Below are 14866 nucleotides of genomic sequence, written 5' to 3'. Positions count from 1 at the left end.
ATGCATATCAGAGCAAAAACCAAGACATGAGGTCAAAGGAACTGCCTGCAGAGCTCAGAGACAGGATTGCTGCAAGGTACAGATCTGGGGAAGGCTACAAAAAAATCTGCTGCACTGAAGGTTCCCAAGAACACAGTGGCCTCCTTCATTCTCAAATGGAAGAAGTTTGGCACAACCAGGACTCTTCCAAGAGCTGGTCGCCCGGCCAAACTGAGCAATCATGGGAGAAGGGCCTTAGTAAGAAAGGTTACCAAGAACCCGATGGTCACTCTGACTGAGCTCCAGAGATCCTGTGTGGAGACAGGTTCACCTTCCAACATGACAGTGACCCTAAGCACACAGCCAAGACAACACAGGAGTGGCTTAGGGACAACTCTGTGAATGTCCTAGAGTGGCCCAGCCAGAGCCCTGACTTGAACTCTATCCAACATCTCTGGAGAGACCTGAACATGGCTGTCCACCGACAGTCCCCATCCAACCTGACCGAGCTTGAGAGGATTTGCAAAGAAGAATGGCAGAAAATCCCCTGATCCAGGTGTGCAAAGCTTGTTGTGTCATACCCAAAAAGACTGAAGGCTGTAATCGCTGCCAAAGGTGCTTCAACTAAGTACTGAGTAAAGGGTCTGAATACTTCAGTGTGATATTTCAGTTTTTTCTGTTAAATAAATTTACAAAAAATTCTACAATTCTGTTTCCACTTTGTAATTATAGGGTACTGAGTGTGGATTAATGAGAGAAAAATGAATGAATTTAAAGGATTGTAGCATCAGACTGCAACATAGCAAAAGTGAAAAAAGTGAAGTGGGTCTGAATACTTTCTGAATCCACTGTATCTATCTATCTACCAACCAACCACTTGACACAGCACATTCTGTGTAGGATGGCAGGATCAGGATGTGGATACACAGAGTCACCCTTTTTAGGGTGACTCTGTAAATTTTAGACCAGCTTGATATTTTTATTTTTATTTTTATTTTTATTTTTTTTAAAGTCTGTACTACTTGTGCATAAGTTTTAATGTCAACTATGAATATACCCCAACCGTGTGTGTGTGTGTGTGTGTGTGTGTGTGTGTGTGTGTGTGTGTGTGTGTGTGTGTGTGTGTGTGTGTGTGTGTGTGTGTGTATCAGCATTGAAAGAGCTGACAATGAAGGTTCTCAACAGTATGAGCGGCTTTATTCCTCTACCTGCCATCATCCAGCGAATACTGCAGGTAATAACCCTCTGTGTATCTGTGTGAGCCAAATATTGTTTTAAAATTGAAATTGTTTTAATTCAGTAATTGAACATGAAGTTCACTGATTTTTTTTTTTAAGGGCACAGTTCGCCCATTTTAAAAAAGTTGATATCCCCTTATCCCCTCAGTGGTATATAGGGTTGTAGTTATGCTATGGCCTGTCATTGTTCTTGATGCATGACTACTGGCTAGATCAACCCAATGCTAGCTATTAGCTCTTATCATTGGGTGAAAATCTCTCCGCTTGCGTTCTTTAAAAATCCTCACCTAAATTCACTCAAACAAGGTTTAATGCACTTTTTCAAGTGTTGTTGTTGTTATTTATTTAATTCCCATTTTAATTAATTAATGACACTTTTAAGTATTTATTTAAAGATGTATTTATTTATTTCATTCTGTCCCGTTTAGTCCTCCATATGTAGACTCCTGGCCACTTCATTAGACTAAACTTATTACTTTTAAAATGTTGTTGACTGATGTAGAGAGAGGAGTAAGACAGGGAGATTCTCTTTCCCCCGTCCTCTTTATTCTTAGCATCGAGCTTCTGGCGGAGGCCATACGACAGGACATTCTGATTGAGGGGATTGAGGACGGTGGGGGGAGAATTCACAAAATTTCCCTCTTTGCGGATGATGTCCTGCTCTTTATAAAACATCCTATTACTACAATACCTCGACTCATGCAGTGTCTGAAAGATTATGGAGATATCTCTGGATATAAAATTAACCAGAATAAATCAGAAGCAATGATGATATCAGGGATGTGGCCAAATCAACTTAACGAGACAGTATCATTTCACTGGTCGAAACTAGGGTTTAGGTATTTAGGAATTACTATAACTCCTCAAACCACAAAACTTTTTGAAGCAAACTATAATAATATAATTAAACAAATAAGGAGTGATCTGACACGCTGGGAAGTCCTTCCCCTATCTCTGTTCGGCAGAGTCGAAACAGTACAGATGAATCTGCTTCCTCGTCTCCTGTTTTTATTTCAGTCACTGCCCATAAGAGTTCCAACCTCCATTTTTAACATGTTAAACAAATTAATCTCTCAATTTATATGGCAACATAAAAGACCCAGAATTAGACTTAAAATACTTAATTTGCCTAAAAACAAAGGAGGTCTGGCACTGCCGAATTTGAAATTTTACTACTGGGCAGCTCAGCTAACAGCGATTGTGGGTTGGATCAGTGGAGACGAGGAGACAAAGTGGGCTCAAATAGAACAGGGTGAAGTTAAGGGCGCACCATTATCGGTCTTACCCTTTGTGGATTTGAAACATGTCAATAAAATGAAGATTGGAAATGAATGGGTAAAACATACTATAAAGGTTTGGGCGGAAGTTAAAAAGATGTTTAAAGATAGTGGATCTATTTCCCGAGCTATGCCCATAGTGGGTAATATTGATTTTCCACCTTCGGTTTCAGACCATGGTTTTAGGAGATGGGCGCCTAAAGGTCTCATTATCTTTAATCAATTATTTGAAGAAACACACTTAAAGTCTTTTACCCAGCTTCAGGAACAATTTGATCTTCCCTCTAATGATTTTTACAGATATTTGCAAATTAGGCACTATATTATAAATCATAAAGACAAAGAGCGAATTGGCAAACTCCCAAATAGTATAGAACAATATTTTATTGGAATTTTGGAAAAACGTCTCCCACTACGTAAACATATCTCTTACCTCTATAAAAGACTTTCATCGGACTTATGTGAGAATACCTATAATATTAAGGAGAAGTGGGAATTGGAATCTAACACTATAATAGAAAATGAACTTTGGGATAATCTTTCTAACAGCAGTCATAAAGGTATCAGCAGTCAGCAGTGGAAGGAATTTGACTGGAAACTCAAAATCAGATTTTTTCACACCCCTTTGGCTGTTTCAAATTTTGTTGAAGATCCCTCAGCTGCGCTATGCTGGAGACAATGCGGTAAAATAGGTGATCATACACACATATTCTGGGATTGTCCAGTTATTTTTGAATACTGGAAAAATATTAAAGACGAAATTGAGAAAATTATGAAAAGAGAAATTCCCTCAAACGTGCTGTTTTATTTGCTTGGTGTTATACCGGTCGACCTTTTCACTGCTGACCAAAGATATATTTTGCATATTTTATTATTGGTTGCCAAGAAAAGTGTAACAGCAAACTGGAAGAATGTTAAATCACTGACTGTGGCTGAATGGAAGCAGAGGTTGAGACAGGTGTATCTCATGGAAAAAATGACTGCATCATTACAGTTGAAAATGGACCTTTTTGATCGGAGGTGGAGCATGGTCAGAAAATACCTATTAATGTGAACTATTTAGGTTGTTGAGGCTGTTCTTTAAGTAATGGAAATGGACCCTGACACGATGTGAATTTGCCTTCTTTTCTATTTATTATCTTATCATTTATTCATTTATTTATTTATTTAGTTACCTATTTATGTATTTTTTTTTTATTTTAATTTACTTTTGTTTGTCTATTTGTTTATCCTGTTTGTGCTTTGTACTTTTTTTTTTTTTTTTTTTTTACATCACTGATCTTGTCTCAGATACTGTTCAATGAAAAAAAAAATCTAAATAAAAAGTTCTAAAAAAAAAAAAAAAATGTTGTTGACTGTAAAAAAGCTGATAATTCTTCTTTATGGTTATTATTGAGCTGGTAGGGGTGTTGGTGTGAGGAGCATCATATTGAGGTGTCTGATATTTTGTCAACCCCACTTACATACTGCTCTGCACACCAACAGCAACACCCACTATCATCTCAGTAAACATAAAGAAGTCTCTCTGACAGCGTCAACATTTACAAAGTAATACATTTATTAAAGTAGAATTCATGGTAGGCCTGTTATTGGTGTGCATTACATTGCACAGTGTAATGAAGTGGTCAGTGAGTGTATTTATTGAATTATTATCTGTAGGTAATTGGTAGGTAGATAAAGAGCGTCATAAAAGTCTCTGGTAAAACATGATTTGAAATGTGCCTCTCTGATGTTTCTTTCCTCCATGAAGTTATAACTTGGACCAGAAACGCTTTTTCCTCCTCAACGCCATCAGTTAAAAAACACAGTCCATGTGCTGCTGTAAATAAATGCAGCCCATAACGGTTTTTGCACGGCGATGACGTGTTATCCTAATTTGCTCCGGTCTTATCTGGTGTAGTAGCATGCAGCTGCCTGAGTGAGCGTAACATTACTTTGAGGTACTGTAACGTTACTGTTACGTTTATTGTGCTGCCACTGACTCTGTTAAAGTGCTTAGCAAGGTGATATTTAAACTAAGTTATCCTAACTTTAGCTTGCTAACATATCCGTCAAGCGTGACAGACACAACGAGGCACGCCATGGGAAATGAGAAACTTATTGAGTTATTGTTTATTTCCCAAACTAGTTATAAACTTAACATGGGGGCAAACCGCTAGGCAAACTTTTGGCCAATTACCGATTATTCTCTAATGGCTATAATCAACCGATAAATCGGTCGGGCCCTACTTTGAAGAGTGGGTAATAATTTTCTAAGAAAGGAGGAGCCAGAGGAGTGGTAGCCATCACTGCTATTATTAGTTTCTTTATTGAAGTAGCTTGCTCCTTGGCTAGCTTTTCTGTTCCCTCTCTCCCTTTTATAGCACACATTTCATGAACCTCTCAAGCACCTGCCAGCCACCGTTGAGCACATAGAATTTTTGTTTGTTTTTGTTTGTTTTTATTTCTAGCTTTAAATATTCTGTAACATATCATCAAACCCAAACTTTGTTTATTTAAAAATTTAAGTCAGTTAAGGATGTTATTTTTAAAAAGTCCACCTCAAAGCAGGAGGCTAACAGTTAGCATTTGGAGCATCCAGCCAGTATCCAGCACTCAGTAACACTGAGAGGAAGAGAGCACCACTACTGTCCTACACAACAGCTGGGGGGAAGTGAAATAATATCTTTTTTCTTTCTTTTTTTTTTCTTGTAATGGGTGAGCTGTCCCTTTAATGACTGGCAATCTGGCATGCACTTCACCAGTGAAAATTAATGATTTGTATATTATTGTCTGTCCTGTTCTGTTTGATAAGTGAAAATTTTTTAAAATTTAGTAGTTTAACAAAAGAAAATGGAAAACTATTTGTTGGCACGTATTTCACAAAGTGACATGAAAGATCAAAATGAAAATTCCTAGCTAAATATAATCTTTATTTTGTTAAATACAAATTTAGAGTGGCAGTTCTTCAGTGATGCCTATGAACATCCACTCTTCCTTTGCAGAGTCTAAATTCTGCAAGTGTTTTTGTCTGTGTGTGTGTGTGTGTGTGTGTGTGCGTGTTCGTGTGCGTGTGCATGTATGGTTGCATATAATAGGATCCAGTTTATGGGAAAGGGAAGTTGGCTGAGATCCAAGGCCTCATTCTCGGCATGCTGGAGACTTTTAACTACGAACAGGTGTGTATCTATGTGTGCCTGCACACATACACAATTGTATACAATATTTAGCACACCAGTATACATTATTTAGCTTGCCTGTAATGTAGCGTTTCTGAAGCACTTTATTAGCTGCTAATTAATACATACTTTCTCTAAATTATATATGTATTCCCTCTCTCTCACACACCTCATGATCTTTGGATACCCGTGTCTGAAAAGAAGCAAATCGTCTTAAAATATAATTGACACTCACTGAAATTAAAAGTCATAATAAAACAAAATTTCTCCTCTTAAATAGGTTTCCTGCTTTATGTCTTCACAAGTTATTTTTAATAATACTACAATTTCTGAAAGCCAGTAAGCAGTGTGTCTGCAGACCCTGAAAATGTCTCAACATGTCATGAAGTATATCATTTAACCCACAGAAATCTGAGCAAACTCACTTGGTTTCTTTCAAAAACGTGGAATAAAAAGTGATAAGCAAATTAGCAAAAAATGACTGGACTGTTAGTAAGAGAAATAGTGACAACAACTAGCAAAGATATTTTAAAAATTTGCAAGAAAATTTCATTCATGATTATATTATGTATATACTATTATATATTTAAATGTCAGAATAGCTGATGCTGGATCAGCATCAAAAATCTTGTGCAGCCTCAGGCTGTGTTCAAATGCTAAAATAAATTGGTAAAAAGTTACAAAAAAATTCCAGAAAAATGACTCAAAAATTTGTACAGTAAAGGAAAATTACCCTGAAGTGAATTTGTTCAGAGGGTGAAATAAAACCTTTCAGCATAAGAGCCCGCCCATTAGCTCCTGGGTTCCCAAGTTAAACTCCAGGTAAAATGGTCTTGAGTTCAGTGAGTACAGCGTTTTCAGTCTTAAATTTACTTTTAGTGGTCTCTGAAATGTTACGGTTTCTTGGAAGCGGCTGTTCCCATCACGGACAATGAGGAACGTCAAAGGGACCCCTTTGAAAATGACCATGCCATTTTCCCATTGGCAAAATTTAGCCTAACGTGGAACATTATTAAGGAGGCAAATATAAATACTGTCTTGCATGATTTAAAAAAAATAATAAATAAATAAAATCTTTTGAATTTGAAAATGTGTCTGAGAAGTTAACCTCAAAACTTGCTCTTTGTGTTACTTTGGTAGAAGATAGATAGATAGATAGATAGATAGATAGATATACTTTATTGATCCCAACCAGGGAAATTCTGGAAACTAAAACACTTGCTCTTTACTAATGCTTTGTCTTAATTTGCTGATGACCCAGCATGACATGTCTGGTATCAGTGGATTCCTCAGGTCATCATTCTAGCTTTAACACTGAGCCCACTACAGCATCTGTGAGACAGTATGTCAGCTGAAAATACCAGCATCCCTTTCAAAGTTTAAGAGGTTAAAAAAATGTTCTACCTCAGCCCTCACCTTTTTTCCCTGTCCTCGCTCCTCAGTCTTTAAATGTATTCTTTGTTCCTTTTTGTTCATGTATATCCTATCTATAGGAAGCTTTGTGTGTTTGTTGGTTAAAAGACAGATTTATATGTCTTGATTAATAAAGCTTGGTTCTCTGTTAGACTTTATTGGAAACCACCACAAGTCTGTTGAACCACGATCTCCACTGGTCCCTGGCTCACCTGCGAGCTGCTGTCACTAGGGGGCTCCACCCACGACAAGACCACTGTAACATCTGTCTACAGCAGTACAAGAGGAGGCAAGACTCAGCTGAGGAGATCATCATATTCAGGTGACTCACACACTCTGGTGGCCATATTGGAGGTCTCACCCCAACAACAGTGACTCAAAACAGTTGATTGTGTTTCTGAAGGCAGCAGTTTACTAGAAATTAAATAGATCCTGTATGAAATCAGCCAAACATGGTGTGCCACACTTGAGAACTATGGAAATATGTTGTACTGTGGCTATAGTCTGAAACCAGAGACTAAGAAAGTACCATGAACATTATGGCTGGTGTGAAAAGAATATCCGCTGATCTTTGTCAGTGTTCTTGTTCATGTTAATAAATGCATAAATTAACATTGGTTAACAGACTCCTCAAGTAAAGTGTTTTTCTAGGCTGATTGTTACATATTTGGACAATATTAATACATAGAATTCTGTGGTGGACCTTCATGATGTCTCCAGCCATAGTTGCAAAGTCAAGAAATGTTGTCAGACATTGCTCCTGTAATGTAGTCAAGTCCTGCTAAAATTCAGGAAAATCTGTTCAATTGTTCATCAATATTTTCAGTTCTTTCTGTCTTACTGAACTCTAGCCACAGTCCTTATTTCCAATTAATGGTGACACCAAACAGAGACACGTCCTACATCTCATGTATCCCTTCAAGACAACATCATTATAAATGGAACCTTTACAGATTTACAGATTACATTTACAGATTCATCAGTCTGTGTGTATGTGTGTGTTGGCAGCTGTGGCCACCTCTACCACTGCCAGTGTCTACAGCAGAAGGACTGTGGACGGGGCTTCAGTTCAGAGCGCCTACAGGCCTGGAGCTGCTACAAGTGTTCATCCAACCAGGGAGGCAGGGGCAGTGCCACTGAACAAGGACGTGGCCGGAGCACCTCACTTGCACAGGTGAGTATATATTTGTGTTTATATATGGTGGATACTAAGAGCTCCTCCAGGAAATTGAATCAGGTCAGCTGGACTTAGTTATATGTCTAGAAGGGTCCTTTGTGTGTGGAGTTTGCATGTTCTCCCCGTGTCTGCGTGGGTTTCCTCCGGGCACTCCCGTTTCCTCCCACCGTCCAAAGACATGCAGGTTAGGTGAATTGGAGAAGCTAAATTGCCCCTAGGTGTGACTGTGTGTGTGAATGTCAGTGTTTGTGTGTCTGCCCTGTGATGGACTGGCGACCTGTCCAGGGTGTTTCACTGCCTTCCGCCCTATGTGCGCTGGGATAGGCTCCAGCACCCCCCCCCCGCGACCCTAGTGAGGATAAGCGGTTTAAAAGATGAGTGAGTGATGAAAGGACAATATTGTATATGGAAGATATGTCTGTGAAGATTCTCAGTCATCCAGGGGCCGGATTCTCTAAAAAGTTCTTACTAATAATCTTAAGACATTTCGTAAGAGGAAAAAATCAGAAGTTCATAAGAATGTTCTCAAGTGCTATTCCCCATTATTTTCTTAAGAACTACACATTATCTTGCGAACTTCAGATTCAGATTCAGATATCCTCTATTTGCCATTGTGTAAACACACATAGGAATTTGTTGCGGCATTTTCGTGTGCGCATTACGTAACACACAAGTAACAGAACACAAAAAAGAAAAACAACAGTGCAACAATGATGCATAGGATAACTATGATAAATAGTCACCAGTGCTGTCTCTGTGCTGTGATGCACACTTGAAAATCTTCAAATAGACTATTGTTATGAATGTTTTATGTCTCCTGTGTTCCTGTTTTTATGTATTATGACCCTTGTGTCCCTTTTTGTATATTTTAATGGCTCTTTAACATCATGCCGGAAGACTGCGGCTGTAAACTAGCCTCTGGCTAACACTGGCACATTTACAGGAATGTTAATTAATGTGCACTGTCCTCTCTAAATAAATAAAAAAAGTCACACAACTGCTTGACAACTAACTTCTTAAGGACCTTGGAGAGAAAGGGAAGGTTAGAAATCGTCTGTAGGTAGCTGAAACACCTGGATCTAAGGTATTTTTTTTAAGAAGAGGTTTAATCACAGCTAGTTTAAAGGAGCGTGGTACATAGACTGTTAATAAAGACAGATTGATCATATCAAGTAAAGATTTGCCAACAGAGGGTAGAATTTCCTTAAACAACCTAGTTGGGATGGGGTCTAGGAGACAGGTAGATGACATTCAGAAACATCTCCAAGAGTATTTATTCCTGTTTGAAATAGACCAGACCATGACCCACTTTGATTGTGAACTGTTACAGACTTTTATATTAAAGATGAATTTGTACTCTTTTCTTTTTCTTGACTAGGACTCCGTAGAACAGGGGTCGGCAACCTCAGGCACGCGTGCCACGGTTGGCACGCCGCAGCATAATCATTGGCACACTGGCAAAGGCCCTCTCAGTAGGCCTATCGTTTAAAATCACCCGTCAAGGATGGTACCAGCTATGAGTGACAGCGTGAGTTTGACTGACAGCGCAAACTCCCGCCCACACACCGCATTTTGCAGGTGCAGCCGCTGCCCTGCTGCCCCGCTGCCCCGCCCATATTTACCACATAGACAGATGCTTCAAATGTGGTAACCGTAACGTTAGCTTGCTGATGGCAACGCTGCCAGCTAAAAAAGCTAAAGTTAGGGCATTCCAGCCCTCTTGGACAGAGGAGTTTGGTTTTGTGTCTCAGAAGAACAGTGCCGTGTGCACTTTATGTTTTGAGAATGTTGTGTGCCGAACGTCAAGTGTTAAGCGACATTTTGAGAAAAAGCACCAGACGGCTTTCACAGACCATGCTGATAAAGTCGATTAAACGCGCTGTGTCCAGGTATGGGAATCAAGCCAGGCCAGCACGCTCAAAAACCTCACCACTGCTACAAATTCTGCCGCTGAAGCTAGTTATCGCATTGCTCATTGCATTGCTAAGCATAGAAAGCCGTTCACCAGTGGAGAATATATTAAGGAGACTTTTCCCAGTTGCTCAGATATGCTTTTTGAAAACTTGCCAAACAAAGAAACAATCAAGTCAAGAATCACAGACATTCCCATGTCAGCAAGGCGTGCGCGCCCGTATACCCACTAGAATAAACCAGACTACACCACTGTGTCATACCATAATTTAACTTTGTTTTAGCCTACTCATTGACAAGAGAATTTCAAACTGGCACTCCATGTCAAAAAGGTTGCCGACCCCTGCCCTAGAAGGAGATATTGTATCCCAATGGGACATTCCTGGTAAAATAAAGGATAAATAAATAATTATAATAATTATGATATATTATTATGAATGAGACCCAGAGAGTCTATAATATAAAGACATTTCATTTTCATTGAGTCCCTTGAGGTAGCGGACTGTCAGAACAATTCTTATACCCTGTATGTATAAGATACACATATTTTGTTTTTGTGTCTTTGATTTATACGTGAGCTGACGAAAGCTTATTAATTTAAGAAGGATAGGCAAAATAAGCTAAAGCTTCAGTCTATACCTTTTTGGTCAGTGTATATTTGTATATAGGGTTGGAATCAAGAACCAGAAGTCCAAAATGACTCCAAAAAGTCCAAAAAGAAGTCCAAAATGACTCAATCCATCAGAATCATTCGTGTCTACACGTTATCAGTTCCTTTAACGATTCCTCATATTCCTGCATCCTGCAAATTTAATAAAGGTCCTCTTCAACCAGAACTAGCATGGACAAGAGCAGACGAAAGCGGTCGAAAGTATGGCTACAATTTACCAAAAAAGACAGCAATTTTGCAACCTGCCATTTTTGCAAGGCAGAAATAATGTGTAAAGGAGGAAATACGTCTAATATGCTGTAACATCTTAGTAGCAAACACGGCGTTAAACATCAACAGTGCCGAGTGTTTGACAGCCTGAGCTGGCAAGCCAGCTAATGAAGGTAGTATCAGCTACGACAAAATCAATCAGCAGCAGAAGATGTGCAGGGATATTAGTGCCTGCCAAGCGGGTTAAGATTTACAACACATCCAGGTTTTTAATAATTAGTCAGTAAACTCGGCATTGTCTGACACAGGCTGGAAAAAGTGCACTTTGATTTACAGTTAAAAACATTTTGCCGTGTGTTTCACCTTCTATTAAACTAACGGAGCTGCGGCGGCTTCTGGTCTGAGCTTTCAAAATAAAACCTTTGTTATTGTGCGTTTGTCATTACTATTAACAAACAAAGTTGGGACTTGTAAATTACAGGAGATTCCCGGAAGAAAAGGCAAAATGGGAGGGTGGCAGCAGATGAGTCTAAAATACGGGAGAAACCCGGGAAAAACAGGAGTGTTGGCAGCTATGCTAGTCATGTGTGGTTATGTGAGGATTAAGGTTGTTTAACGGTTTAGGGTTAGTATGGTTATGTATGGGTTATTGTATGGGACAGCCATCTCACCACCCCCTGTCTTTCCCAGGGACATAATCACATACTTAAAATTGATAAGAGAATTGTATCAATAAGAAGAATCGATAATGGAATTGATATCAATAATTTATTATCAAGATTCAAGATCAAGATTCAAGATTCAAGATTCAATAGATTTATTGCCATGTCAACAAGTTGATAGGAATTGTCCTGGTAGACTCTCTGACATAAATATCATAACAAGGACAGAACAGCAGCACATCACGTACAAAAAGATGAGCATAAACACAAACAAACAGTAAACAATAAGCAATATGCAATACCCAGCGGCACTGGAAGTGCATGCATTTTTTTTTTTTTCCCAATACCCTCCCCTATTTGTATATATCATATATTTGTTTTGGTTTTTCTGTACTGAAAGGAAATTAAATATTATTTATTTATTGTTTAAAAATATGGGTATAAGATATTGTTTATTTATATGTGTATTTGATTCTGCAAGTTGAAAATGACTGAAATAAATTCACTAAACTAAAATCCTTAGTCCCCTACTCACCCATTTCTTTGTTTCAGACTCATGTTACATCAGTGCATCGTGAAACAGGAGCAGAGGCTCATGGAAAAAAGGTAAGGTTTTGCCAGAGCCCAGACAGTATGATACTGCTTTTTATGTTGTCTCCTAACTGCCTGTTCAAATATCAATATGTCATGGTCAAATTAATCATTATACATTGGTATATTCAATGGCTCGAAACCACTAAGAGCATGCTGGAGACAGTTGGTAGCCTCTGTTTACCTTCTCAGTGTTATTGTTTCTCCATATTAAGGCAACATTTCCCATAAGCCCCATTGCTTCCTGTATGCATTCCCCTTCCAGAAGAGAACAAAAATGCTGCAGTTGATTTTGTTTTTCCATTGGCCATTGACTCCATCCAGAGATGCCTGTTGATTGATTTCTCTTGACACAAACAAGAGGTTTTGCTGGGGACAGATTAAAGGGCTACTTTCACAAGAGAGATGACCAAAGGTGTCTATCAGGGCTATAAGCAGTGGAAATGAAGTTTCCTCTTCAGATTGTAAGCCTCATCATTTGTATTAGGGTGAAAAGCTCAGAGAACAGCCGCTGCTTCTCAGCATTAGGAGGGATGAGCTGAGGTGTTGGCATGTTGGATGTTTACCAGACAGCTCTGACCTAGCAGACTCTTGATACATTGGAGTGACTTTCTTTCTGATGGTCCAGGAGCATCATGGGATCCTGTAGGAGAGCACTGTAAAAAATATTCCTCTTAACAAGTCATTTAGTCTCATATTCAGTGTGAAAGTGAAACTGTATTGGAAACAAGTGGGAGTATCCCACTGGCAATTTTTTTCATTTGTTTCATCAAGAGAAACAAGATTTCATGTCCCTTTCCCCTGTCAGCCTGAGGACCAGGACAAAAAGCTTAGAGCACACAGGAAAATGAATAGTTCTACTGTTTTTTGTTTTGTTTTGATTTGATGTTTTAACAATCAGCAGTTTCTATACTATTTGGGGCACCGTTGTAAAATTTGGAAAAAAAAAAAAAAAAGTGAGTGGATTAAGGCAGTGATTTTTCAGATTGTGAGCCATGGGGCAGTCCACCGATGGCAGATTAGCATTTGGAGCATCCAGCCAGTATCCAGCACTCAGAAACAATGAGCATCATTGCATCTACTATTTGACTCCACTTCCCATTGGTCTTTGCTGTGTTTCAGGTACTTGTAGAGGCAACATTGGACCCCCAGCAAGAACAGTCCTGGGATCAGCTACGCTGTTTGTACCGAGGACCATCCAGGGTAGGCACTTTGTGCAGCTCTGGGGGAGGCAACAAAAACCCCTCTTTCCTTTTATTTCGCTTCGATTTCTTTAAAGTGTGAAGAGATGAGTAGAGTGACTTCTCCTTCAACACACACTCTAACCACACTCTCAGTGCAAAATCTCATTTTCTTTAGCTCTTCTGATCGTTTTTAGCGTTTCTTCTTTCGTTGTCCATTTTAACTTCTCTCTCTTTAGCTCTCTCCTGTCATGTTTCTTTTGCCTCTTGCTCAGCCTCATTGATTCTCTCTCTCTTTCTCATTCTTTCCTTCCCTTTTTCCTGGATCTCAATTTCATCATTGCTATCCTGGTCACTTGGTCAGTTTCTTACTGTCAAGGCTCACTGGCATTTACAATCACATAGATACTTTTCCATATGGAGCTGTGACAGTTGTTCGTACTGCAATGATAAAATGTGGAATTTCAACTAAATTGTAGTTTTTATTTATTTAGTTTTTATTATTCTTTTTTGTCTTTATAACTTCTCAGGCAGATCATATCAAATACAGCAGATCCTTTGCATCACCTGTTTATCAGTAGTGATATGAATTACTAGTCCATAATGCTGACCCTTGCTACTGGAACTGCTTCAATCCAGCACAGTGCTTACTGTAGTTGGGTTGGATCTAGGTCAGTTCAAGTTAAGTAAGTTTTACTTGTGTAGCCAAATATCACAAAGTACAAGCTTACACCATAAATTAAACATTCCAGAGTTTGTCGGTAACTGTGCCAAGACCATCTCCTCACAGGGTCTCGGTCCAGAACCAGTCCACACCCAAGTGTGATTCCTGGTTTTGCCACAGCAGGGGGGTATACACTCCACAGATGTTCTCTCGCCCTGACTTTTATCCATCCTTCCATTATCCCTCATACACTGCTAATTTGTGACTGGGTTACAGTGGTAACAAGCTGAGAAGGGCAGGCCAGACATCCTTTCCCCTGGCCAGCTCCTGCATCTCCCTCTGGGGGATCCTGAGGTCTGCCCATGCCAGCTGGGATATGCTGGGACACACCTCCTGGGCTGGGAGGAACCAGCTCATTTCTATGCATAGCAGCCTCTCCACTATGTCCATAGATCTAGAACTAGATGTCAACATGGCTGTTAATATTCAACAGATATTAAGTATTACATCAGGTGTCTGTCAATAACATGGCAAAAGAATGTCTGTAGATGTCAAAATAAATAAACATGTCTTATTATTGATGAAACGTTTATTAGATAGTTGAATTTATTTTTAGTATATTCGGTGTTTAGCAGCTCATTTTTTGAAGTGCTAATAAAACATTTAGCAAAATATCTACTGACTTGAATCTGTATATCCAAAGGCAGAGACACATTGTATAAGTTGAACATCTAC

The 14866-nt window shown here is 39.1% G+C and overlaps 1 protein-coding gene across 5 annotated transcripts in view; it reads left to right on the top strand.

Moving 5' to 3' along the window:
• Positions 1-14866, top strand: part of vps8 (VPS8 subunit of CORVET complex) — a 75894-nt gene that overhangs the window by 57329 nt on the left and 3699 nt on the right. For all 5 annotated transcript variants that reach the window (XM_030070009.1, XM_030070007.1, XM_030070011.1 and 2 more), the window contains 6 exons: positions 1131-1213; positions 5572-5652; positions 7218-7387; positions 8074-8239; positions 12248-12301; positions 13409-13489. In XM_030070009.1, coding sequence (XP_029925869.1) covers positions 1131-1213; positions 5572-5652; positions 7218-7387; positions 8074-8239; positions 12248-12301; positions 13409-13489 — 635 coding nt within the window. The remainder of the gene's footprint in view (positions 1-1130; positions 1214-5571; positions 5653-7217; positions 7388-8073; positions 8240-12247; positions 12302-13408; positions 13490-14866) is intronic.

This window comes from Myripristis murdjan, chromosome 15, assembly GCF_902150065.1.
Source record: "Myripristis murdjan chromosome 15, fMyrMur1.1, whole genome shotgun sequence".
Taxonomy (NCBI): domain Eukaryota; kingdom Metazoa; phylum Chordata; class Actinopteri; order Holocentriformes; family Holocentridae; genus Myripristis; species Myripristis murdjan.
Note: the sequence above shows the minus strand (reverse complement) of the source record. Positions and strands in the feature narration are given on the sequence as shown.